We start from the raw sequence: 26,518 nt of genomic DNA, 5'->3' as shown, positions 1-26,518 counted from the left end.
GCTAATATGTTTTTTGGGGGGGGGGGGGGGGGGGGGGGGGGGGGGGTAAGTGTGGTTGAGGATTGCCCGTTGGAAACTCAAAAGCTTCTCAGGAAATTTCCTCGGAGGTCTGTGCGTCAGGATTTCAGCAAAGTCCCGGTGCACATCCTGGGTCGTACACCCAGTCTCCGATGACATGGAGACCGGAAAATATGCGTCTTAAATGGTGCATCCAGTGGAAATGGCCACCCTGCCAACAAAGAAATGATATACCCATTATAAAAAGAGATAAGGGAGACTCCCTGCATTGTCAGAAACCTCTCAAAGAGACTTATTCTTTGACCTAGCATCCTGGATTTAATTAGTTTATTGTGCTGTAGATGCTGGATCAGTAAGACTAAAACAGCGGATCTTCAGTAAGTTCTGAAAACTGAACACAATGTTAAAACCACATACATTCTCCAAAAAGATCACCGCTTTTGAACTTTTCCAGCTTTTACTTTATTTGTTCCCAAAAAAATATCAAAAGATACGTCCCAGCCTGAGTCTTCAAAATAAGATGAAAATGTTGTTGATCTATATACTCCACTTTCATGCTGTGTATTAAACGCGTTCTAACAGCTAGAGGCCGTCGGTGAAGAACACGCAATGGAGTCTTTTGGTCAAGCTTTAAATCCTAAAGAGAGGTGTTGAAACATTAAATTGGCATATTTGAACATTATCCATTTCTCTTAAATTCCATGTATATACAAATTTTCTTTTACATAAATTGCTGCAAGTTTCACATTTTTAAAACCGCTTCAATATTTAGCAAATTTATCATCCAGCTGAAAACCCCAGACTGTCACAGGTATCCTTGGTTTAAAGCTGGGTAAGTGCTTGCTCTAAAACAACTGTAAGCAGAGCTCGAGTAGAATAGAATTAAAAAACAAGCACTTTTTTTTAAAAATGCCTGCTTAGTGTGAAGATACTTAGGACACACAAACACTAGGGACCAAGTCAATGCCACGAGAGTTGATTGGTAGCAGATTCACTCAGTTAAAAGGTGCACTTTTTGGGCTCCAAGGTGATGACATTGAAAGAAGATTTGTTTTAAGACTGAACAGCAGGAAGTGCAAATAATTACTGATCATGTTTCTCCCACAGAAGTTAATTCTCACTTAGGAACAAGTCAAAGCCCCAAAGCTCATTAGGCTTAACAATCTTTCTAAAGATTCAAGTGATGGACCATTCATGGTGCCCACCTCAGAAGCTTTCTCTTTTGAAGCATCTTGTACACACATGCAATTCCGAAGATATGCAAACATTTTGTTTTGTTAGTACCTTTAATTCCTCGAGAAAATCTATGTCATTTTTTCCTATAGCTTTCTCGGTCCATATTAGGGCACGGTATGACTTTGTCTTCTCTTCTTCACCTTCCTTCATATGTACTATTGCCTCCCTAAACAAAAGTATTTGGAACACGTGATTTGCTTGTTTAGTTAATAAGACATTTTGAAGTGCGGGGCCCGACTTAAATGCTGATTGGGTTGGACGTGCTTACCTGGTCACTATCTGTAAATCTCGAACTCTGATTTTATCAGTTGAGCCATTAATTTTCTGTAAAGAAAATTCCACGTCAGCAACTATGTAAACCAATTCAAATCCCAAGGAATTCACTTTTGCAAACCTCTTGATTACCTCTTGAAGCTCTTTAAGCTCTTGCTGAGGAAACGATGTTCTATGTGGGTTAAGCAGCTCAATCGCAAAGGGTCTGCCTGGAACCAAGAGAAAGGAGAGGGGAACAAAATAATCAGTTTCACCCATTTGATAGAATATCAAAAAATCTTAGAGGAGTTGCTGTTCCTCAAGCAAATTGGGTAATTATTCAAAGTCAAATATAACATTAAAATGATATTCTCTGACCACCAAATAATCCATAAAAATCTGACCACTAAATAATCCATAAAAACCAACAACCCAAAATGTCAATGGTGTCAAGCCTTAGTTCAGTGGTAGCATTCTTGTTCCAGAGTCTTGCACACATCGAGGTTGACATTCCAGTGCAGTGCGGAATGGGTGCTCACTGTGAGAAGTGTTGTTTATCAGACATGATGCCAAACCAAGGACACACCCACATGGATGCCAAAGACATGGACAAATCCAAAGGGAGCTGAGAAATTTTCCTGTTGTCCTCGGCAACATTTAGCCCTCAAGCAGCGTCATTAAAAATGGTTATTTTACTATTTGTGGGATACTGCTTCGTCCAAAATGGCTGCTGTGTTTGCAGGAAAATACCTGTGACTTGACTTCAAAAATAATTCACTGCCTGCAAAGGGCTTGGAGACATCATGGGGACATGGCAGGTGCTACATAAATGCAAATCCTTTCCTTTTATTCAAAGCTCACCAAATTCCTCCTACAGCAGCTCAGTGAAGACAAACGCCACACCTCACACATTTAAAAAAATGTCTGACTCACACCTTAACCTTTGAAGTAAGTTTTAAAAATAGTCTGTTCAAAGAATCCATAGAAACCCTACAGTGCAGAAGGCCATTCAGCACAGCGAGTCTGCACCGACCCTACCCAGAGAACCCTACTTAGGCTCATTCATTGCCCTATCGCCGTAACCCCACATAATCTGCACATCTTTGGACTGTGCAAGGAAACCCACGCAGACACAGGGAGAATGTGCAAAATCCACATAGTCAGTCACCCAAGGCTGGAATTGAACCCGTGTCCCTGGTGCCCGTGTCCCTGATGCTGTGAGGCAGCAGTGCTAACCACTGTGCCTCCATGCCGTCCTATTTATACGTTATTTATTTTCTTGCAGCCTTCAGTTCAGAACATAACTTGCAATTACATATAGCAATAGAAACAGGAGTAGAGTATTTAGTCTTTCGAGCACAAAATCTACACATTGCGATTAACTATCAGCTGCACTTCTGCTTTCAATTTCTCAATCTGACTGTCTGGTTTGCTCAAGGATGTTTCCTACTTTAACAGCAGGCCTATGTTCACTGTTGCATATACTGCCTACTCAGTATAAGAACAGAAGAAATAAGAGCAAGAATAGGCCATACAGCCCCTCGAGCCTGCTCAATAAGATCATGGCTAATGTGATACAAAAGCAAAATGCTGCGGATGCTGGAATTCGGAAATGAAAGTAAACCATGCTGGAAAAACCAGCAGGTCTGGAATATTCTGCGGGGAGAGAAAGAGACAACATTTTGAGTCTGTTTGTCTTCTTCAGAACGGAGAGGAGCAGCTCTGAAGAAGAGTCCTACGGACTCAAAACAAAAACTCTTTCACTATTCCCAGATACTGACCAACCTGTTGAGGCTTTCCAGCATTTTCTGTTATTATGGCTAATCTGATCTTGGCCTCAATTCCATTTTCCTGTTCCCCTTATAGTTTGAATACAAGTGTCCAGCTCAGCCTTGAACATATTCAATGACAGCCTCCACACAGCTCTCTGGAGCAGAGAATTCCAAAGATCAGCGCCCTCAAGAAATTCCTCCTTATCGCGACATTCAATGGGAAACACCTTAGTCTGAAACTTTGCCCCTCGTCCTGGATTCCCCCACTGGTCCACCCCCCCCAATCACCTCCAACTCCTGCTCCAATTCACATGCAAGCACTGGAGATTCAATGCCTGCCCATTTACCTCCTCACATCCCACCTTTCAGGACCTCATACACTCCTTCCAGTTAAAACAGTAATTTATTTGAACTTCTTTCAATTTAGTATATTGCATTTACTGCATTGAGAAGACTGGCTGAAGACTGGACAACCACTTTGCGGAAAACCTCCATTTAGTCTGAGCGCTAGGCCCAGAGTTGTCACTCACCTGTCATTTTAATTCTCCACCTTGTTCCCAATTTGATCTCTCGGTCCTTAGCTTCTTACACGGTTCTAATGAAACTCATTGTAAGCTTAGGGAGCAGCACCTCGTCTTTTCACAGGCATTTTTAAGACTAGGGAGGTTATGCTGCAATTGTATACGGTGTTAGTGAGGCCACACCTGGAGTATTGTGTTCAGTTTTGGTCTCCTTACTTGAGAAAGGACGTACTGGCACTGGAGGGTGTGCAGAGGAGATTCACGAGGTTAATCCCAGAGCTGAAGGGGTTGGATTACGAGGAGAGGTTGAGTAGACTGGGACTGCACTCGTTGGAATTTAGAAGGATGAGGGGCGAATCTTATCGAAACATTTAAAATTATGAAGGGAATAGATAGGATAGATGCGGGCAGGTTGTTTCCACTGGCGGGTGAAAGCAGAACTAGGGGGCATAGCCTCAAAATAAGGGGAAGTAGATTTAGGACTGAGTTTAGGAGGAACTTCTTCACCCAAAGGGTTGTGAATCTATGGAATTCCTTGCCCAGTGAAGCAGTTGAGGCTCCTTCATTACATGTTTTTAAGGTAAAGATAGATAGTTTTTTGAAGAATAAAGGGATTAAGGGTTATGGTGTTCGGGCCAGAAAGTGGAGCTGAGTCCACAAAAGATCAGCCATGATCTCATGGAATAGCGGAGCAGGCTCGAGGGGCCAGATGGCCTACTCCTGCTCCTAGTTCTTATTTTACAACCTTCTGGACTCAACACTGAGTTCAACAGGCATTGGATTATAACCGTTGCCCCATTTTTCTGTTATTCCCAATTGCACCTCCTCTAGACCCATCTTTTTGTTCTTTACTTGTTCCATTACCATTTGCATCATCCCTGGTGTCTTTTAATCTCACCCAATCGTTCTCCCCACCCGGCCATTCCCTCCTCCCACCCCAGCTTCTGCAGCCTCGGCATTTAGTTAAAACCAATTAGATCTCTAACTTCTTTCAATTTTGACAAAATGTTGTTGACCTAAAACGTTGCTTCTGTTTCCTTCCCCATAAACACAGCCTGACCTGCAAAGTATTTCCAGCATTTTGCACTTTTATTTCGAAGGCTAATGTGCGGGGTGGTGCTTGCAGTGCTGCAGATGTGATCTGAACAAGACTGTACAACTGGAGCATAATGTTCTCCCCTTTTCATTCCCAACCCTTTTGAGGTAAAGACCAATATTCCATTAGTATCTTTGATTTAAAGAAGATTTCACCAATTTACTGATGTGGACAAGGACACCTAAATCCCTTTGTTTTAATATATTCCTGTGTGGTAACACAAGCACTGTCATATTGTGTGCTAACTTAAGATAATTTCAGCAACAGGGAACATTTTTACCTTAAAAGACTGCAATTTAAGGGCAGCACAGTGGCGCAGTGGGTTAGCACTGTGGCCTCACGGCACTGAGGTCCCAGGTTCGATCCTAGCTCTGGGTCACTGTCCATGTGGAGTTTGCACATTCTCCCCGTGTTTGCGTGGGTTTCGCCCCCACAACCCAAAAGATGTGCAGGGTAGGTGGATTGGCCACGTTAAATTGCCCCTTAGATGCCCCTTAATTGGAAAAAATTAATTGAATACTCTAAATTTATATTAAAAAAAGACTGCAATTGAACCAAAAATGTTTCATGTAAAGTAAGACATATCATATGAAGCAAAAACAGTTACCATTTCCCAAGGCTCTGACATCGACATCTTCCCTTCCTGAAGATGAAAAGTTTAAATCTGCGGGTATAGAGGTTTACCAGAAAATCAAATTGTAGAGTTTTATAATATAAATTATACAGTTTAAAAAAATATTCTTTCACAGGGCGTAGCGTTTTTATAGCACATTCCTAATTGCCCTTTAGAAGGTGGCGATGAACTGCCTTCTTGAACTGTTGCAGTCCATATGGTGTAAGTACACCCCAGTGTTGGGGAGGGAGTTCCAGGATTTTGACCCATCGACAGAAGCTAAATTACTAAATCATTAAAGCTTTCAGACTGGAAGAATGACAATATAAAAACATGCTTCATTGCAAGGGTAAACGGATATGAATTAGATGGGAGGTGGGAGAAGGATAGAAGAACTGCGCCAATCATCATTTGAAAGAATGTTTTTACAACATCACTTACATTAGATCAGAATAATTATTAACTCATAACGTTCCCCAGAAAGTTATTTAAAGAAAAACCCCGTTAAAAATACCCTGAAGTGGAACTTGATGAAGGAATAGATCTTGCACTTTTAATTTTTTTTCCCCTCAGTACTTCATGAAAAAATTATGTTGGAAATATAAAGAGAGATTGATAAGTTATGGAACAATAGCAGGGCTGCCTGGCTTATGTGAACAAAAGGATTTCCCTTCATAGATCTGCTGTCCTAGGAAGAGCTTGGCTGCTGCCTCAGACACTCACACAAGCATATTCACTCAACAGTGCGAGTCTGTAATGTATTGTCGGCGTATGTGGTATGTGCCGATTCTCTGCAAGCATTTAAGAGACCAGTTCTTGGCTCGGACAGAGAGTGCATCAGATAAATGTTAAGTGGATGTACAGTTAACACACACATGATCAATGTGATGATCTGGGCTGCGTTCAATCACCTATGGAGGTTGGAGAAGATCTAGACCCCCCCAACCACCACGCAGTGGGCGCATGGTGCCCCCCTCCTCCACACACAAACAGATGCCTACGTAGATGTTAAAAGTAATACTGGCAATTGTACAGAGTTGCTGCTGTTCAGCTGGTGCATAATACCCTACCAGTCATTTTATTTTATTGTTTTTGGTATCTTTGTGTGTGCTCTTCTCTTCTATATTCTGTGTACATAACGGTAAATATACTTTGTTCAAAAACCCAATAAAAAATATTTATAAAAAAAAGTACTCTGCCTCACAGCTCCAGCCCCAAGTTCGAATCCGGGCTTGGGTGACTGTGTGGCTTTTGCACGCTCTCCCAGTGTTTGCATGGGTTTCCTCCGAGTGCTCCGGTTTCCTCCCACAGTCCAAAGATGTGCAGGTTAGTTGGATTGGCCATGCTAAAAAAATTCCCCAAAAAAAAACGTCCAAAAACGGGCAGGTTAGGTGGGGTTACAGGGATATGCTTGGGGGAGTGGATCTAGGTAGGGTACCCTTTCAGAGGGTAAGTGCAGACGCGATGTGCCGAATGACCTCCTTCTGCACTGTAGGGATTCAATGGACCATTCATTGGAGCTTTCATCTCTCCCTACAGAATGTTAGGAAGCATTTTGTTATGGTGGCTCAGGCATTGCGTAGTGAGACAGGCTTGATGGACTAGCTGGTCTTTACCGCATGTTCATATGTAGCATTTGCAAACATAGTCATAACAGCAAAATTAGTTACATTACTTGCTGAGATTCCTTGACTACTGCACGTGAACGCACACATTCAGGTGAATATGCACAAAGTGAAACTTCATTGAACTACAATATTGCAACAGTTGAGCTTAACAGACAGGAAAGGGAAACCAAAATCAGTCTTTCCAGATTGATGTTTCACTGGAGTTAGTACAATCACAGCTTAGGGCTATGTACATTGAGACAAAATTCCGCATCACCAGCTCGGATTGTGGAAAGTCAGCCATTATGATGAGACACACAACAATGTAAAAAAAACATTTAAGCATTTTATTTTATTCAGGTAACTTACTATCTACTTTAAACAGCTTCTTCAATGGCTCTCCTATAAGTTCCTCCACTGAAGACTCCATTTTTCTCTCTCCATCTATGATCCAAGGAGTCTGTGGCAGAGTCCTGGAGAACTTGTTGTATCTGCCTGAGAGAAACACAGATATCTCCTTTTTAATCTTCAAAAAAATTCCTCTCTTGTGGGTTATTTGCTGTATTTGTATCACAATTGCCAACAATGGTACATATTAAGTTATTGAAGTACAAAGTCCAAATGAAGCAAGATAAAGGACATGATACCCTCTCCAGTACCGTCACAATTAATATTGTTCTTAACTTTATGCCAATAATCTTCACTCGCCCTTCACACTACCATTAATGTTTCCTCTGTCTCGTGGACACACATCTTTGTTGCAATCTCCCCTAGCTTCCACCTATCACTGACCTTCGACTCTGCTCCAACCCCTCTTGTACAGTATATAATCCATCACATTTCTCCCTCTCGTATCTCTGAAGAGTCATATGGACTTTAAAAAAAAATTAGAGTACCCAATTCTTTTTTCAAATTACGGGGAAATTTAGCATGTTCAATCCACCTACCCTGCACATCTTTGGGTTGTGGGGCGAAACCCACACAAACACGGGGAGAATGTGCAATCTCCACACGGACAGTGACCCAGAGCCGGGATCGAACCTGGGACCTCGGCGCCGTGAGACTGATGGACTTTAAATTTAAACTCTTTCTTTCCACAGATGCTGCCAGGCTTGCCAGCATTTTCTGATTTTAATTTCAGATTTCCAGCATCTACAGTACTTGTATTTTAATATTGTTCTATATTTTAGGACAAACAAAATTCAGCTAACTGAGCTGCCACTGGCTGAATGCGCAGTATTTCATCAAAAGATGCACAAAAGTTGTTCCTGGATGAGATAGGGCCAATATTACATAGATTTCCGATCTATTATATGAAAATACAGGAGCTGGCTGATGACACCAGTGCGGAGGTCACAAACACCAGTGGAGACTCGCTATAATGAAGCTTATGCTTCAACAAGTGCACTGGCCAAGTAGGCGATTGGACTGCTCAAATGCAGTTCTGGTGCCTTGACCAGTGGGGGTGCCTTCCAAAACAGCCCCCAGAGGGTGTCCCCATGGTGGTCTGCTGCACTCTCTACAACCTGGGTGCTGCAGAGGGGAGACCAGCTGGACCAGGAGGAGATGGTGGAGCGTACACCCACAGAGGAGGAGGAGGAGGAGGTGGTAGAGGAAGAGGAAGGCGGCGAAGAGCAAAATATGGAGGATGATGAATAACGTCAGGCGATGGCCAGGGCACACATAGGCCAAAGAGTTAGAGACACTTTCATAGCCTCTTGGTTCGGTGAAAACCAGGACTAGGGAGTGAAGATTTCTCCCACCATGGGGTCTATGTGGTGCCAATGGTAGGTTCTTGTGATGGTGCCGACATTAATCGGCAGGGCGCTAAAGGCACTGGCTGTACTGTGCAGGCGAATGATGATGACTTACATCGAGGACTCAGTGATATGTCTGACTCCTGCCTGATAGAGAGCTGAACGTAACCTGCCAATGAATGGACTTGCGGTGTTCAGGAACGATAGATGACATACCTCATCGACTACAGCCCCCTTTGAGGTCAGGGATTCTGGTTGTGGTGGATTCAAAATTGAGTCTGCAGGCCTTAGAGGTTCAACCAAAACAAAGAGCTTTATTTAGATGACATTAACACTACAGGCTACGGTGTTAGACTGCCTGTTTGCCTGCTCAAACGACCGATGACACTGTTGCCATAGTCCTCTTAAAGTACCCCTGTTCAGCTACATGGGTGCTTGTGAGGAAACACTATGAATACACAACTTTTCCTTCCCCTTTAAATCAAGGTCCTTGGCACAAGAAACAGTATAATATTAATTTGCAACATGATCAACCAACAAGTCAATAGGTCAGACATTCCAGAAGTCACTGCTGTCGGTGTTCTTTTAGTACTTGCTTCAAGCTTTGGTGTCTTTGGCTTGGTGTGAGCATCATCAGTGGTTACCTTAACCAGAGTTGATGTAGTGATCGGAGGTTGACTTGCTGTTTGATTCACAATTGAGGTGTTGTTTTCCCCAATTGATTCGGTGAGTGTCAGGTTCTCGGGAAGGTCCAGGTCGTCTCTTGGCACAGCTGGATTTGGACTTGGTCGGTTCTGCCTCTGACAGATTGGCTCTCGTCACCAAATGTTGATCCACACGCCTGCTCCATATTACATTGTCTTGGGTTTGTAGTGTAGGGACCGGCCCTGTTTGTGCCAAGATGGTGGAAGGAATTCACCATTTTCTTCCAAAAATGATTCCTCGGACTACTTTTCTTTCTGCGCATAATTTACTTTTGGTTTTATTCAAGGTCCTGTACGTGAAGGCCATCAGTCTCTCTTCAACTGTGGGCAATATATGGAAAACCACCTACCTAATCCCAATAGGTGATGCGTCACATGCCAATTGCAGGGGTAAATTTGGATCAAGATGTGTCAGGACTTCTGACTTGAGTAGCGCGTCTTTGGCTTGCACGAATGTTCTCTCGCATTGATCCCCCTGATTTCCACTTTTTATTTTGACACCGTAGACAAACCTTCCATCGTAATTTAGTAAGCCTAAGAAAGATCGGTTGCTCGACATTTTGAGACGTAGGTGCCTCAGTAATGGCTTTGATTTTTGAAGATGACTTACAGAGTTCTTTAGAGTCGATGGCAATGACGCAGATATTCAACTGAAGATTGCAAAAATTCACATTTGTCTTTTTGAACTCGTATCTGGAGGTGTTCGTCTTCAATCTTCCCGGTAACCAAAACGTCATAAAGGTAACACTCTGGACTTCTAATCCACGATTTGGTCCAGAGCTCGTTGGAAAAATACTGGTGCTGAAGTCTACACAAAGAGCTAAATAATTCTTTGTGCATCACAATCGTCAATAACTTGTAAATCCAGATCCACGTTCATTTGAAGATATGCTTGACAGAGGTCAATTTACTGAAGTACTGGCATCCAGCCAACCCAGCGGATAGGTCATCAGAAACCACAAATGTGTACAGATCCATCTTTTTTTCATCATGGGTATGATCGGCGTAGTATGATCACGGGTATGATCCGTTCAAGGATTCCCGCTCTTATCATTTTAATTCTGCTTATACCTTAGGCCTGATTACATATGGCACTATCTTGCCTTTAAGCATCTCGCCTGACTTTCTTCCTTGATGTTAAGCTTTACTGAGATATCCTTCATGCTTCCAAGCTCACCGTTGAAGACAATGGAGTGTTTCTTCAAGATTTTGGGTATGCCGGATTCAGAATCTGTCATGAGATTTACATGGCCCAATTTAAACTGATCTTTTCCAGTCAAGTTCTTCCAATTAGTGCCAGATCATTTCCTTTGACTATGTGCAAGGACAAATCTGTCGCCTGTCCATTTATAATTGCACTGTTACGTCAATCCGGCCACTCAATGGACCCACTTCTCCAGTGCAGGTTTCTAACATTATCTTAAGAGGGTTGCAGAGCAATACATCAGGGGCTGGATTCTTCACTGCACAGGCAGTGCAGTCACGTCCGAGGATTTCCCGATGGCGTGGAGCTGCCCACAATGGGAATTGCGCTGGCGGTGGTGGGGGTGGGGGCCTGAAGTCTCTAGCACCAGCAAAATGGCTGTCCAGTGTCCACCTCCCTATTCACTGGCTGAGCATCCAATAGTGGAGTTACCCAACATTGGTTTGTTGTACCAGCAATAGCTAGTTCATTTAACGACAATTCATCTATGGACTGTGAATGGAGTTCCTTCTCACGTCCTTTTTGTACCACGTGACACTTTTTCCTTGATTCAGTTTGCCATTTGTTTTATTTGGCTCTTGCTTCCTGCAACTTTTATCTGAAGCTGGTTTCTTTTTCCTCATGCATGTGCAATGTGGCCTTTTCTGCCACAATTTCTTTACATTATGTCTTTGCATTAACAATCTGCTGCTGAGGGCCCGGTATTTGCACACCTAGGACAAGTGTGAGTCTATGTTTGCGTTCGAGCTTCAGCCGACATCTTGTGAATTCTTGTGCTTCAACGCAGCTGTTTAGCACCTTTGGCAGCTAATTCCACGGATGCAGCAACTTTCAAAGCTTCATGGTCAGATTGTTTTCAGTTAACAACGGCTTTTGAATAGCTTTGCTCCTTAAACCACAGACTAATCTATCTCCAATGGTATCGTTTAACACATCCCCAAATTCGCAGTGTTGAGCCAGTCCTTTCAGGGTAGTTCTAAGCTGTGTAATCAATTCACTCCTTCGTGGTTGCGCTCATGAAACCTAAACTTTTCAGCGATAACCAAAAGGTTTTGTTGAATGGCGTCCCAGCAAGATTACCATTATTTCTTTGTATGTTTTTGTGCCTGGCTTTTCCAGCTGCATCATATTCTTAAAGAGATTAAAGGTTTCCCCCCCCCATATGCTCAGGAATGTTGAGACTTGTATATCTGCTGCTATCTTGCTGGCTTGAACAAAATAGTCAATTTGTTCTGTATATGAGCTCCATTGCTCTGTATTCTCAAATGTCCCACAGTGCCAAACAAAAACTCCCGCCATTTTTTTTCATGTAAGAACTTGCACGTGTACAATGTGCCACAAATTTTCACGCTACCTGCTTCCCGCTTCCTTTCTCCCAAAACAAGGCACAACCAGAGCTCAACCGGTTTCCCTTTATGTTTTACAACACCCCCAACTCTAAATTTGCTTTTGCAGGGCACTTGCTACTCATGGGTACTGTGTTTTTTCAGACAGGGCACATAGGGGGCTACACTCTTGTTTCCTTCAGATTTTTCAGTCCCTCCAGTGGCTGCAAACATTGTTTGGTTCCCTTGTTACCAGGTTTCATGCAGCGATGATTTCAATAATTTATTATTTCTTCGGGTGCCTACAAACGCTGTTCGCCTGCCTCGTCGCCAGCTTTTATGTGGTGGATCCAAGATTGAGTATGGAAGCCTTGGAGGTTCAACCAAAATGTAGAGTTTTATTTAGAAGATGTTAACGCTACAGGCTGCTGTAGATATTAGACTGCCTGTTTGCCTGCGCAAACAGCCAATGGCTTCACACCATCGTTCTCTTAAAGTGCCCCGGTTCAGTAACCAGGCTGCTTGTGAGGAAACACTAAAGATACTGGGCGAGATTCTCTGCAAATGCGGAGAGTCTTAAAGGCTGCTGTGAAACTGGCCGTGTTTCACGGCAGCCTTCACGCCTGTTCCCAGGACCCGATTCTCCCCCCCCCCACCACCCCCCCCAAAATCGGGGCTAGGAGCGGGACCCCGGGAATCACGGCGTCGCGGCCTTAACGACCTTCGTTAAGGCCGCGCGCCAAGATGACACGCGGCTGACTCCAACCCGCGCATGCGCGGGTGACGTCATCACGCCATTGACGGAACCCGCGAATGTGCGGTTCCGCATTTCACCACCGCTGCCCGACAAGATGTGGCGGCTTGATCTTGTCGGGCGGTGGACGGGAAATAATGCGTCCCTTTTGGACGCAGGCCCGACGATCGGTGGGCACCGATCTCAGGTCTGTCCCCTCCCGAGCACAACGGTGGTGCTCCCGCCCCAAACGGGCATCCAGCGCACGTTTTTACGACGGCAGCGAGCAGGTGTGTTTGCTGCCGTGAAAAAACGGGCGTAAAGGCCCGGCCGCTCGGCCCATCGGCCGCGGAGAATCGCCATCCACCGTAAAAAACGGCGAGCGGGGGGGGGGGGGGGGAGAAGAGAATAGCAGGAGGGCGTGAAAAATGTCGGGAGGCCCTCCCGCTATTCTCCCAACTGGCGTGGGCAGCGGAGAATCACGCCCACTATGTTCACACAACACTGCTTTTTGGCAGTAGCAGTGCGTCTCTGAGTTATCAGTGAAGGAGAGTCACGGTACTGCTATTCTCACACACCACTGGGATTAAGCACAGTGTGCCTGGGGGTTTGCGGAGCGTGATTTCATGAAATAATTGGGTGGAGGACCTGCGGATGAACAAAGTGATATTTAATACAAGATCTATATTACAATGGTGACCCATCTCAACTAGTGCCTAGGTTCACCGAGGCCACTAGGTGCCTACAGTTTCTTACCCTTCCTCACCCTCCCACTATGTCTAGGTGTATCCCCAGGATCCACAGCTGAGGTTGAGGCAGCCAGCTGCCTTCCATGCCCTGTTGCCGAGAGGGTCCAGGCCTACTTTTGGGAAGCCCGGGTGTTGCAGTGCTGCCCTCCCTGGTAGACGGAGCGCGATAGGTGTTGCTCACAGGTGTCACATGGGCTGAATACCCCAAGGATTTGCTGCGTGGAAGGCCCTGGGCTGTGCTCTTGCCCATCTTCTTCCCTTCGGGTGCCCAACAGCTCCTCCACGAGTTGGTGGTGCAGCTGGAGTGAGATCCAGAAGCCCAGCCATCCTCTGGTGCAGACACTCATGGAATGCCACCAATGCCTGCACCATGCAGTTGAAGCCCTGCACTATGGAGCCCATGCCCTCAGCCATGGAGGCCATGAGCTAAACCATGGAGTACACATCCTCCACCATGGAGTGCATCTCCTGCACCAGGGTCTCAATTGTGGATGCCATCCTTGATGTGTTGGCATCCTTGCACAAGAGTGAGGGGACCATTGCCTCGGACAGAAGATGATGGGACTTCTCTAGTCAGCCTTGCAGCCAGAGGAAAGATGCTGTCATCCCTTCCTGATCCTCATGACTCTGCTTTTGTAGATCCAGCAGCTCTGGGACGACCAGACCCAGGGGAACGTCATGAGCCAGAAGCTCAGCAGAGTTCTGGACCTCCGGCATCCCCAAGTGCCGGTTCCCTGGGATGCCCCCACGTCCGCCTGCTGTGGATCTTCAATTACGAGGTGCTCACCAGAAAGTGTCCCAGAGGCCTGCCTACTATGTAATCCCGCCAAGGTGTGGGTATTTGCTCTGGTGAAGGGTGCGAGTGACAGAGGTGACGCCTCCTCGATAGCTGCATCCAAGAATTCCTCCTCGGAGCTGCTCGTGTCCATTGTCTCCAAGGGGCAAGAGGATGGTCTTGGCTGCTCTCCTGATTGCCCTGCAAGGGAAGGGAGATGGCAATAGTGCATCATGGGAGATAAATGATGGGATACGATAATGTTTATTCACGTGAGTGTGTCTCTTGAGGGTTCTCACTATTGCCTGCTGATCCACAGGTGCGGTCTTGCTCGTACCAGCCAACTCAAGGGCTCTCTCCACGAAGGGCGTGAAGAATCAGAGTTTGGGCATGACGCCAGGTGGCTGCGCCCGCTCACGCCGGTTATGCTCAGTCTGTCTTGCAAAGAGACAGATGGGGAGAGCGTAGGCAGGAATCCTGCCATTCAGATGGTGATGAGGTGTGGCATGCAAGGGACTCGAGTGGGAGGGGGAATGTGAGGAGCAGAGTTGCTAGTTGGGGAGGGGGGGAAAAGAGGGCTGCTTGGAAGGTGTTGCAAACCCACGCGGTGGATGTGTGAGGGTGTGCTGCGAGAGACTGAAGGTGGCAGGCTTAGCCTGGCTGCGCAAAGCAGGTCATTCATCTTCTTGCGGTGCTGCTGCCCCTCCTCTTCTGCAGGGAGCTGGCACTGACTAAGGCAGCCAGTGCCTCCCAGGCAGGGTCGGTGACCTTGCTGGAAGGATGTCTGCGCGGCCGTGAATCGAGGACATCCTGCCTCTGCTGCACGCCATCCAACAGTCTGGTCACGGCTTCCTCTGTGAATTGTGGTACTGGCTTCCTGGCAGCCATCCCCTGACTGGATCTGGAACAAGTGCTGGGGAGGTGTTTATATGGAGCATCCCGCTGAATGCAGAGGTTAAGCTGCCCCAGGGTGAGTGAATCAGTGGGAGGCCATCACGAATGGGTTGTGATTCAAGCGATTTTTTAAAATGTTCTTTTAAAAGTGGCTCAAAATACCGTAAGATTTCCCACCGGTGGGATTTGCACCAGTTTTTTTCACCGGAGCCAACACTTGCTGATTAGATTCCGCCAACCATGTTTTGCCAATTTCCTAAAGCAAAATTTACTTTAAAAACGATTACAATAATTTCTTCCCGAAGCAGACATCTAGTGTCTCCAACATACATGGCAGTCTTCATTGACCTCGGATTCTCAAAGCGTTTTGCAGCTAATGAAGCACTTTTGAATACTTAGGTCCTCAATAAAATCACTGATTACAGATCACAAGCTGAAAGGGAATTCAAGAAGTAATTATGGTTATGTCTTACCTGCCACGTACACTGAATAGTGAGTGCACTGAATTCCCTGAACAACACAGGAGCCTTTAGGTGGTTCAAGCCGAAAAGGAAACTGCCTGTCAAAGTTAAAAACTTAATAAATCGGAGATTTAAAAGACACATGTGCGAGGTCAATATTTCATTATATCCACAGTTATATTACAATTCACCTCTTTTAAGTTACTTTTCTTAAGCAAGGAGTCAGGAGGGCTAAAAGGGGTCACAAAAAGTCATTGGCAAATAGGGTTAAGGAAAATCCCAAGGCTTTTTACACATATATAAAAAGCAAGAGGGTACCTCTCCAGTCACCTGAGGAAGGAGCAGTGCTCCGAAAGCTCGTGTTTGAAACAAACCTGTTGGACTTTAACCTGGTATTGTAAGACTTCTTACTGCACTGAAGGACAGGGGAGGGAATCTATGTGTGGAGCTAGAGGAATCGGGCGAGGTACTAAATGAGTACTTTGCATCAGTATTCACCAAAGAAAAGGAATTGGTGGATGTTGATTCGAGAGAAGGGTGTGTAGATAGCTTGGGTCACGTTTGAGATCCAAAACGACGAAGTGTCGGACGTTTTGAAAAATATTAAGGTGGATAAGTCGCCAGGGCCTAATGGGATCTACCCCAGAATACTGAAGGAGGCAAGAGAAGAAATTGCTGAGGCTTTGACAGAAATCATGGGATCCTCACTGTCCTCAGGTGATGTTCCGGAGGACTGGAAAATAGCCAATGTTGTTCCATTGTTCAAGAAGGGTAGCAAGGATAATCCAGGGAACTACAAGCTTTTTCCCACGGTAGAGGAGTCAATTATTAGGGGGCATAGGTTTAAGGTGCGAGGGGCAAGGTTTAGAGGAGATGTACGAGGCAAGTTTTCTTTACACGGAGGGTAGTGGGTGCTTGGAACCCGCTGCCGGAGGAGGTGGTGGAAGCAGGGATGATAGTGACATTTAAGGGGCATCTTGACAAATACATAAATTAGGATGGGAATAGAGGGATACGGACCCCGGAATTGTAAAAGATTTTAGTTTAGATGGGCAGCATGGTCGGTGCAGGCTTGGAGGGCCGAAGGGCCTGTTCCTGTGCTGTACTTTTCTTTGTCCTTGTTCTTTGTTCTTTTCAAAATGGGGTGGCACGTGACGCAGTAGTTACCACTGCTGCCTCACAGCCCTAAGGACCCGGGTTCGATCCCAACCCCGGGTCAATGTCCGTTGGAGTTTTCACATTCTCCCCATGTCCACGTGGGTCTCAACCCCACAACCCAAAGATGTGCAGGGTAGGTGAATTGGCCACGGCTAAATTGCCCCTTAATTGGAAAAAAAATAATTTTGTACTCTAAAGTTATAAAGAAAACAAGTAACTTTTCAAAATACCTTCAATGATCATTTTGATCCCATAACATGATTTTGTGCATCAGTTTACATATTAACTCAGCTTTTATGCATAATTAAATCTGTAGGAGTAATTCTGTGCAAATAATTTACAAAACAATTTATGAAATAAACTAATTCTGTAATCGCAGCTGTAATGGCAATACTGATACTTCTTCAGGAGTTCTGAATTTTAAAAATGCCTTTAAAAAATCTCCTCTTCCTCATTGAGTCTCTATTTTTGAGTTAGTTGCGAGGGAGGGCGGCGGGGAGGGGGGTATTTACTTTGGTAAAGTAGGAAACACAACAGCCGATTTGCACAGAGTTGAGGGTTTAATATTGGGCAGAACACCTGGGATAATTCTCCTGAGATTCTACAAAATAATGCCATGGATTCTTGTTTGCCCACCTCAGAGCAGATGGGGCTTTGGATTAACATCTCATTCTAAAGGTGGCATCTCCAATGGTGCACCACACCCTCCACATGGCAGTGGAGCGTCAGCTTGATTTTTATGCTCCACAAACTTGATGCTCATCCAAATCTCTGCCTCCGTGTCTTGGTGTGCATGAAGCCTGGCTCCCCTATCACCACTGTGCTCCATAACCTCTGCTTTCCAGTCAAATCTCTTGATTTTAAATACTTCCATAGCCTTGCCCATCCTATCTCTATAATCTCCAGAGTAATCGCCTTCAAAGTGCAACCTCAGCCTTCGGCCAACTGAAATATTTGAGGATTATGATCTGAAACTTGGAACTAAAGTCATAATTTATGGGGCAGCAGTGATTCTCGCGCTCCTAAATGCTTTGGCGACTTGAACGACCTGTAGCAGATACCTCTAAACACCAGAGAAGTAACACCTGCGGCATCTTTGCAAGATCCTCCACATTCGGTGGCTGCAAAAGGTGGTCCAAAAGCAGTTCTCTCCCAAGCCAATCTGTCCAGCATCAAGGTGCTAATCACTCAAGACCAGCTCCGCTGGACATGATTAGTCATTCGTATACCCGACACCAGACACTCGAAGCAACTGCTCTACTTGGAACTTGGTCATGACAAGAGACTCCCAGGAGAACAGTGGAATTGGGATGTGATCAATGTATCTCTGATGAAGTCAAACATCCCCACCGACTCATGGGAGTCCCTGGCTTGTGACCAACCAAAGTGGAGAAGGTTTATTCGGGAAGGCAACGAACACATCAAGAGTCTTCGTCGGGAACTTACAGAGGTGAGGTCGAGATGTGAAGGGAGCACACAAACTCCTGAACAACCCTTCTACCCAGCCCTTCAAACCCAACCTGCCCCACATGTGGCAGAGTCTGCAGATCGCGCACTATACTTATCAGCCGTCTAAGTGATGTGGAAGCAAGATATCCCTGGGCGCGAGGGGATGCACATGAAGCAGAATCTTCTTGAAATTCTGTACACATCTATTTCTAGCCTTTTGAGTGGGGATCTAATCGAAACGTGTATAATTCTGGCAGGGCTGGACAAACTGGGTGCAGGAAATGTTGTTTCCTCTGGCTGAGAGGTCGCGAACAAGGGGTCACAGTCTCAGGATACAGGCAGGCTATGTAGAACTGAGAGGAGGGAGAAATTTGTTCACCCAGTGGGTGGTGAACCTGTGGAATTCTCTACCACAGAAGGCTGTGGAGGCCAAGTCACTGAATACACTTTAGAAGGAAATAGATGGTGGATTGTTGGGAAGTATGTTTCCCCGGGGTGTTTATTTGCTGTAACCTGTTTTGATGCATGTTTGCAATAAAATACATTAAAAAAAAAGGAAATGGATAGATTTCTAGACTATAAAGGTGTCAAGGGTATGGGGAGATCAATGGAGTATGGCATCGAGCTCGAGGATTAACCATGATCATATTTTGAATGGCAGAGTAGGTTCAAAGGGCCGAATAGCCTACTCCGGCTTTTCTTCTCGTGTTTCTATCCCCGATTTGAATCACTTCACCACTGGTGACCATGTCCTCAGTTGCCTCAGCCCAAAACTCTAGAATTCCCTCGCTATCCTCTCTACCTCACTTTCCTCCTTCAAGGCACTTTTAAAAACTTGTCTCTGACCTAGCCTTTGGTCATCTGACCGAATATCTCCTAAAATGGCTCAGTGTCATGCTTTACAATTTTGACATCTGGTCCTTCATTATATTCATAACCTGTTCTATCAATTACAGATCTACATCATTCTATTTAGTTTGTATTTGTTAATGCGCTTTTCCTTCTGGTTTAGCACACTGGGGCTGGTTTAGCACACTGGGCTAAATCGCTGGCTTTTAAAGCAGATCAAGGCAGGCCAGCAGCACGGTTCAATTCCCGTACCAGCCTCCCCAAACAAGCGCAGGAATGTGGCGACTAGGGGCTTTTCACGGTAACTTCATTGAAGCCTACTCATGACAATAAGCAATTTTCATTTCATTTCATTCATTCTCATTGGGGTTTTCCTCAAAATATTTGTTCATTACCAGTGCACATCATTAATTTTTCTTTATCTCAATTCTGCACAGAAACTGTCCATTTACTGAGAAATACATGAAATAAATTTGAGGGGAAAAAAAACTACTGTGCACTCACTGAAGGAAGTCATCATCTTTTATCTTCTCCAAAGCTTTCCCCACTGCCATTCTAGTGAATACCGACTGCAAAGAGAAACATCCGTTATAATTGGTTCTCAGAACTGTAGGTATATATGCAGGATGTGGCGAGGTGAATTACATCATACATTCACTTTAAAGCACAACATTACCAACAAGTCAAATGGTTTAGCATCAAATCCCGTCTAGTCTCTGGCATCCAGAGAAATACTTCTGGAATTTTCAGAAAATCATCTTATTGGCTGCATCAATGGAGGTTCCAGCACAGCTTCCAGGGAGAGAGTTTTCCCGCAGGCAGCACAGCTCCTATACAGTGAGCATGTTTGCACTATAACACCAACTAAGTTTGTATTGAAGGATGCACAATTCAAACAAATGAGGGAGGAGGGGGTTCAAAAGGCTAAGTAGGGGTTGCGTACCCTCCTCCCCTCCCTTTTCATCTCCTTCTCCTTTCCGCTTCTCTCAATCTCTTAACTCCAGTTGAAAGGTATTTAACTTGTGTGAATTCATCCATCACTTCTGGTCCACTGTTTGAACTTTTATTTCCCCCAACCAATTGATTAATCCTACATCTATTTCCAAACAAAAGCAAATTACTGCGGATGCTGGTGGGTAATCAGCAAGAAGTGGGGGGGGGGGGGGGGGGGGGGGGGGGGGGGAGACATCACACAATGGGGTCTGAAGCCCTCAAAGATGGTAACTGTCGAAGTCAAGAGGGAAAACAATCTGCAAGCTGCCTTCACCCCTGCTGCACATATCAGGGCAGCACTTAGCAGCGGAAGGCTTAGGAAAATCAAAAAGCTTGGTTCACAACTTATTGCACGGGTGAACACAATAATTGTAATTAATTGAACGTCTGAACAGAAATTCACTTTCAATGCATATTGTCTACTGTTTTCTTTCAGCATCCTTCTGAAGGTTTTGCACCACCCCCACACCCCAGGCAGTTTCCTTGCACACAGCTGACTCCATGACTGAATCTGCAGGGAGAAGGGTTTGTGGCAATGCCTTTCAGAGTCTTGTGCAAGCACTTGGGAGCTTTCATCCATCAAATTCGTCTTAACGGAACCGGGTATATTCAGTACTGTCTGCTGCCGATCCCTCTCTGCCCAACTCCCATTCACCACTTGTGCTTGTCCAACATGAGGCTCTTCTCACTTTCAATTTGAGAACTATGGTAGTGATCACTTTTTTTTTATTAGCTCCCCCAGTATTTCATTTCCACAGGTCACCCATGTCCTTTCCCCATCACCATTGACAACACTTCACCCACCCAGTCATCACCCTCGACGCCCCCACCGTCACTGTCCAGCCCTAATTCTTCTCCTTCCAGGATGTCTAAGTGAATGTGCATATTACCTTCTTTCCTGAGCATCTCACCCCTGTTCATGCTGATCCCCAGCTCTCTCTTTCTCTCCCCCTCGTTCCTACCCCCCACCCCCACAATCAGTACTTCCTAATGCCTTCCATCCTAAGACAAAAAGCTGCTTTGCAAGGGTGTCATATGGATGAGGCTACACCCACCATTCCATGTGTGTTTATCCAGGGTAGCTGTAGACCTCCATCATCTTCCTCTGGTTGCAACATCTGCAAGCTGAGTAAGGCCCGAAAGGGAAGTCCCGACTTGTGCAGCCCACTCATTTTTAGAAGGGCCAATGTAATTTCTCACTGGTGTGAATTAAGATTGGAAAGACGCGAGGAGATTCTGGTGAGCAGCTGTTTTAATGCGCTTTCATGAGATGTTAAAGAACCCAAATAGCGTTCATGCCACAAGTCAGCTAGATAGCCGACCCGCCATTAACGCACCGTCGGGAGAGTTGCAAACTGTTCTTACACTGCAGGTTTTGGACTTTTTTGGACTCATTCTACTACATTCACCAATACTGCCCATCACGAAACCCACTGCGGGTGAGATGGGAAAATTCCGCCCATTACTAAATTAAAGTATTTTAGACAGCATCCAGAAGCAATAATAGTAATAATCTTATTAGTGTCACATGCAGGCTTACATTAACACTGCAATGAAGTTACTGCGGAAATCCCCTAGTTGCCACATTCCGGCACCTGTTTGGGTACACTGAGGGAGAATTCAGAAATGTCCAATGTACCTAACAAGCACGTCTTTCGGGACTTCTGGGAGGAAACCGGAGCACCCGGAGGAAACCCACACAGAGACAGAGAGAACGTGCTGACTCCGCACAGACAGTGACCCAAGGTGGGAATCGAACCCGGGTCCCTGGTGCTGTGAAGCAATAGTGCTACTCACTGTGCTACCGTGCCGCCCAATGAATCAGACTCAGTTTTGCCAATAGCATTTGAGACCAGCTTTTTCCACTGTTAAACTGGGGAACTAAAACATAGAATTAATTCAGGCCAACCATCAAAGATGACTTTAAAAAATACCTGCTTGTTTTTTGTAGGTCTGAAGCAGCCTGGACATACAGTCGCCCTGTAACAAATACCACAATTAAGAACATTGGAGCAAAATCGCAGCTTTAAAATTTAGGTTTATAATTTTTCCTTGAAACTACATGAGGTAGCAATGTACTTCAAACACCGAGGTTCTAGTCACAGAGTCTCAAAGGTTCAAGGTCAGCAGAATTTCTATTGATAGAAAACAGTATAAATATTATTTTTCAATTTTATTCTCCCCATCTCAAATTATTCAAGTTTCAGATTAGCATGGGATTTTTGGGCCTGTGTTGCAAGTCATTATATAGCCTGGTGAAGTACCGTGGATCACTTCCTTATCCACAGAGTTAATTAAAGCTGTGGAAAAACACAACACAGGATATTTAGGGAAGTGTTAATAGTTTGATCTCGAGCTACAATATGTGCTATACCAGGGGTGGGCAAACCTTTCCGTGCAAGGGCCACATTCAGAAATTCACAATTTTAAAGGGCCGCATAGTATATTAAGTAAAATAATTAATATTTAAAATAGCCAAAATAAAAGGTTTTTAAAGAAAAAAAAAGCAATTAATTTTTATTAATTAATATTTTAAAGTAGAAACTTTACATGAAACACATTTATTTGAAAAACAAAGTAACTCAGTTTAAAGAAAAAAAAGCAATTAATTTTTATTAATTAATATTTTAAAGTAGAAACTTCACATGAAACACATGTTGTGCCGAGCAATGATCACCCTACTCAAGTCAAAAATTTTTTTTTATTTTTTTTTAAATGACTTGATCTTGATGGGCCGCATAAAGACCTTTGGCGGGCCGCATGCGGCCCGCGGGCCGTAGTTTGCCCACCCCTGTGCTATACACATCCCAGTAATTGTTGCAGCTCACCCATCTCAATGTCCCCTCTAAATCCTTTAGTCACGTACGGCCTGCACTTTTAAATGTGCAGTCCCTTTAAATTATTTTGCATGGCCGCGCACACACAAGCAGCATCTTAAATTGGACAACTTGGCAATGGCCTGCACCGTACCATCTGGGTTGCTGGCCAGTTGCGCGCACATGCTGTTTGCAGGGAGCATTGATTTGTGCTTGTTTTTTGTTGGTCCAAATGAAGTTGTAGCCAGTTAAGGAGCTACATCAGTAAAAAATACCAAGATGGAAGGAAATCTAACAAAAGTCACAGTACCGTAGCTGCTTGGCTATTTCCTGTTCCTCAGAGATCTGCTCAACTCACCACTGCAAGTTAGTCTGTATAACGACAAGCTGCAGCATCATGACAGCATCGAACAAAAAGTAAAGTAACAAGATTCTGATGCTTGTGTGTCCAGACATTCAAAAGCTCAAAAGACAGAAGAAATTATTCGCCAACAAAATGACTAATATTAAGTAGAGAGGGGATTCCTCTTCCTCAAGATCAGCTTGGCAGATCTAACAGCAAACCATAACATGACCTGAAAATTAAAAGTTTTGTGGGTCACCTGTTAAATTAATTAGGGATATTTGCAGTTAAGGCAACAAAACCGGCACTCAATACTCAAGGGCAAAAGCTGCAATGCGTGATTAACCCTTCAGATACACAAGCTCATATTTTTGCAATTTGTAGAGGATGTCGTTGCATAGTTTTGCTGCTAGTATTAATTACTTCCGAGTCACTTTGCCAACTGATGAGGTTAATTTACTTGTTGTCCAGACATGGAGGAGGCATGCTATTCTCAACTGGACTTGAAGAAAGTATCACTGGAATATGGGTGCACCCAAGAAAGGTGTGACAAGTAAGTGTCTCCTTTGTTTAGGTCATGAAGAAACTCATGCACCACGAACAGGCGGCAAATTGGAAGAAAATCTTGAAAAACAGGCAGAAGAACATTAGAAAACTTTAGAATGGTACTCTATTGAGAAACATATCCCAGGAAAAGCCAAAAACAAACCAGCTAATTAGGTGAATCGTAAATGAATAAAAAGTTAAAAGGAAACTGGAATCAAAAGTAAAAGACATACAGGATACAAGAAGTGATTTGATGCTGAGAGAGGTCAAAAACAAATATGAATACTTAGGAGGGAAAATTGATTAAAAACACCATTTTGCAGGCAAAGAGAAATTATAAAATCAAACTATCAAGAAATACGAAGTAGACTTCCGGTGGCGGCGATGACGTAGGAAGCTGCACATTTGGGAGCTCCCGATTCAAACGGACTTTTCTGCTCTTTTTAGAGCCCAAAACGGAATTCTTTCGACGTCTCCCGGTGGGAGAAGGTGTGCTGATCGACTTTCTCCGCATTTCATGACACGAACTCGGAATGGAAAGGGGGAACAAACGGCAGCAGCTCCCCAGAAAAAACGGGGGAAGGATTCCAAGATGGCGGCCGGCAGAGCACCAGAGGAGTGGAAGCAGTGGAGCAAAAAGCTGCTCTCCTGCGCTGTTTTGCAGATTTCAAGGCTGAGGTGTTGAGCTCTCTGCAGGAAACGAATAAAAAGCTCTCGGAGATTCAGACGACCCAGGGTGCTGCCATCCAGGCGTTGCAGGCGCAGGCCACTGAACGAGAGGAGGAGGCCGTGGTCCTCGTGAGTAAGGTGGAGGGGCACGAGGCACTCCACAAGAAGTGGCAAGACCGCTTCGAGGAGCTTGATCACCGTATGAGGCGGAAAATCTGAGGATCTTGGGCCTTGCGGAAGGGTCGGATCTGACAACCTATGTGGCCACGATGCTGAACTCGCTAGTGGGGGCCGGGTCTTTCCATCTGCCCTTGGAGCTGGAGGGAGCACAGAGTGCTGGCCAGGAGGCCTAAGGAGAATGAACCCCCGCGTGGGGTGCTGGTGAGGTTCCACCGGTTCAGTGATCGGGAGTGTGTGCTGTGCTGGGCCAAGAAGGTGAAGAGCAGCAATTGGGAGAATGGGGTAGTACGGATCTACCAGGATTGGAGTGCGGAGGTGGCTAAGCGGCGGTCCGGGTTTAATCGGACGAAGGAGGTGCTTTACAAGAAAAAGATAAAGTTCGGAATGTTGCAGCCTGCGCGCCTGTGGGTAACTTATTTGGACCGGCATTATTATTTTGATTCCCCGGAGGAGGCGTGGGCCTTCGTGCGGACGGAGAAACTGGACTCGAACTAGGGGTCGGGGTTGCGGGGTCGGTTGTAATGCTTTATTGTTGGTTTCTGCTGTTGCTGTGTTCTCTTTTTCTGTACTTTTGATATGGTTATTTATTGGGGTGTTGTTGTTCTGTTTTTTGCTGTGGGGCATTGTTTGAGTTGTGTATCTTGCGGGGGGGGTTGGGGGGGTTTGTTGTATTCTATATCGGGTTGGGGGTATGGAGTGGGGCTGGTATTTGGGAGCTGCGTCAGAAGGGTGTGGTGGGGCAGTGCGAAAGCGCGGGCTTTCCTCTGGTTTCCCGCGTTGCGGGGCTGGGGGGTGGAGACAATGACGGGGGGAGGCAGGGCTGGGGGGTGGAGACAATGACGGGGGGAGGCGGGGCCTTAACTGGTTCTTCCCCGCGCTGGAGCGGTGCCTGGAGGAGAGACAGGATGGGGGATGATCCCACTTTGCGAGGGGTCGGGTTTTTGGCGGGTGTTTCCGGGGTCAGCAGAAGTTAGCTGACCCACGGAAGTACAATGGAGGACGGTTCGCGGCTAGGAGGGTTCCTAGCCTGGTTGAGGGGGGGGGGGTTGAATACCGGGTTGCTGCTGGCAGGGTCAGGAAGGAGCTGATTTGAGCCGGGGGGACAGAGGTGAGGTGTGGTCGCTGTGGGGACTGGGTCGGGCAGGGGGTGCTGGCCTGGGGCGGGCAGTCGACGGGCTATGGCTAGTCGACGAGGGAGGGGGGGGCGGGACGCCCTCTGATCCGGTTGGTCACCTGGAATGCGAGAGGATTGAATGGGCCGGTGAAGCGGTCGAGGGTACTGGCTCATCTGAGGGGGCTAAAGGCAGATGTGGCAATGCTTCAGGAGACCCACCTGAAGGTGGCGGACTAGGTCCGTCTAAGGAAGGGGTGGGTGGGGCAGGTTTTCCACTCTGGGTTACGGGGAGTGGCGATTCTGGTGGGGGAAAAATGAGTCGTTTGAGGCATCTGAGGTGGTGGCGGATAAGGGGGGTAGGTATGTTATGGTTAGAGGCAGGCTACAGGGAGAGAAGGTGGTACTTGCTAGTGTGTATGCCCCAAATTGGGACGACGCGGGCTTTATAAGGCGTATGCTGGGACGGGTCCCGGATCTAGAGGCGGGAGGTCTGAGTCATAGGGGGGGGGGGGGACTTCAATACGGTGTTGGATCCTTCACTGGATCGGTCCAGTTCAAGGACGGGTAGGAGGCCGGCGGCGGCCAAGGTACTGAGAGGGTTTATGGACCAGTTGGGAGCGGTGGATCCATGGAGGTTTATGAGGCCGAGGGCACGGGAGTACTCTTTCTTCTCCCACGTACATA

The 26,518-nt window shown here is 45.7% G+C and overlaps 1 protein-coding gene across 4 annotated transcripts in view; it reads right to left on the bottom strand.

Moving 5' to 3' along the window:
• pus10 (pseudouridine synthase 10) overlaps positions 1 to 26,518 on the bottom strand; it is a 96,733-nt gene that overhangs the window by 9,793 nt on the left and 60,422 nt on the right. For 3 of the 4 annotated variants that reach the window (XM_038809090.1, XM_038809110.1, XM_038809100.1), the window contains 9 exons: positions 22,101 to 22,146; positions 19,678 to 19,742; positions 15,730 to 15,815; positions 7,485 to 7,610; positions 5,503 to 5,559; positions 1,660 to 1,736; positions 1,523 to 1,578; positions 1,303 to 1,420; positions 513 to 655 (listed from right to left, as the gene is read on the bottom strand). In XM_038809090.1, the coding sequence (XP_038665018.1) occupies positions 513 to 655; positions 1,303 to 1,420; positions 1,523 to 1,578; positions 1,660 to 1,736; positions 5,503 to 5,559; positions 7,485 to 7,610; positions 15,730 to 15,815; positions 19,678 to 19,742; positions 22,101 to 22,146 (774 nt within the window). The remainder of the gene's footprint in view (positions 1 to 512; positions 656 to 1,302; positions 1,421 to 1,522; positions 1,579 to 1,659; positions 1,737 to 5,502; positions 5,560 to 7,484; positions 7,611 to 15,729; positions 15,816 to 19,677; positions 19,743 to 22,100; positions 22,147 to 26,518) is intronic. The other variant, XM_038809118.1, reaches the window with a different exon arrangement.

This window comes from Scyliorhinus canicula, chromosome 1 (assembly GCF_902713615.1).
Source record: "Scyliorhinus canicula chromosome 1, sScyCan1.1, whole genome shotgun sequence".
NCBI lineage: Eukaryota > Metazoa > Chordata > Chondrichthyes > Carcharhiniformes > Scyliorhinidae > Scyliorhinus > Scyliorhinus canicula.
The sequence above is the reverse complement of the archived record's forward strand: the minus strand, read 5'-3'. Positions and strand labels throughout refer to the sequence as shown.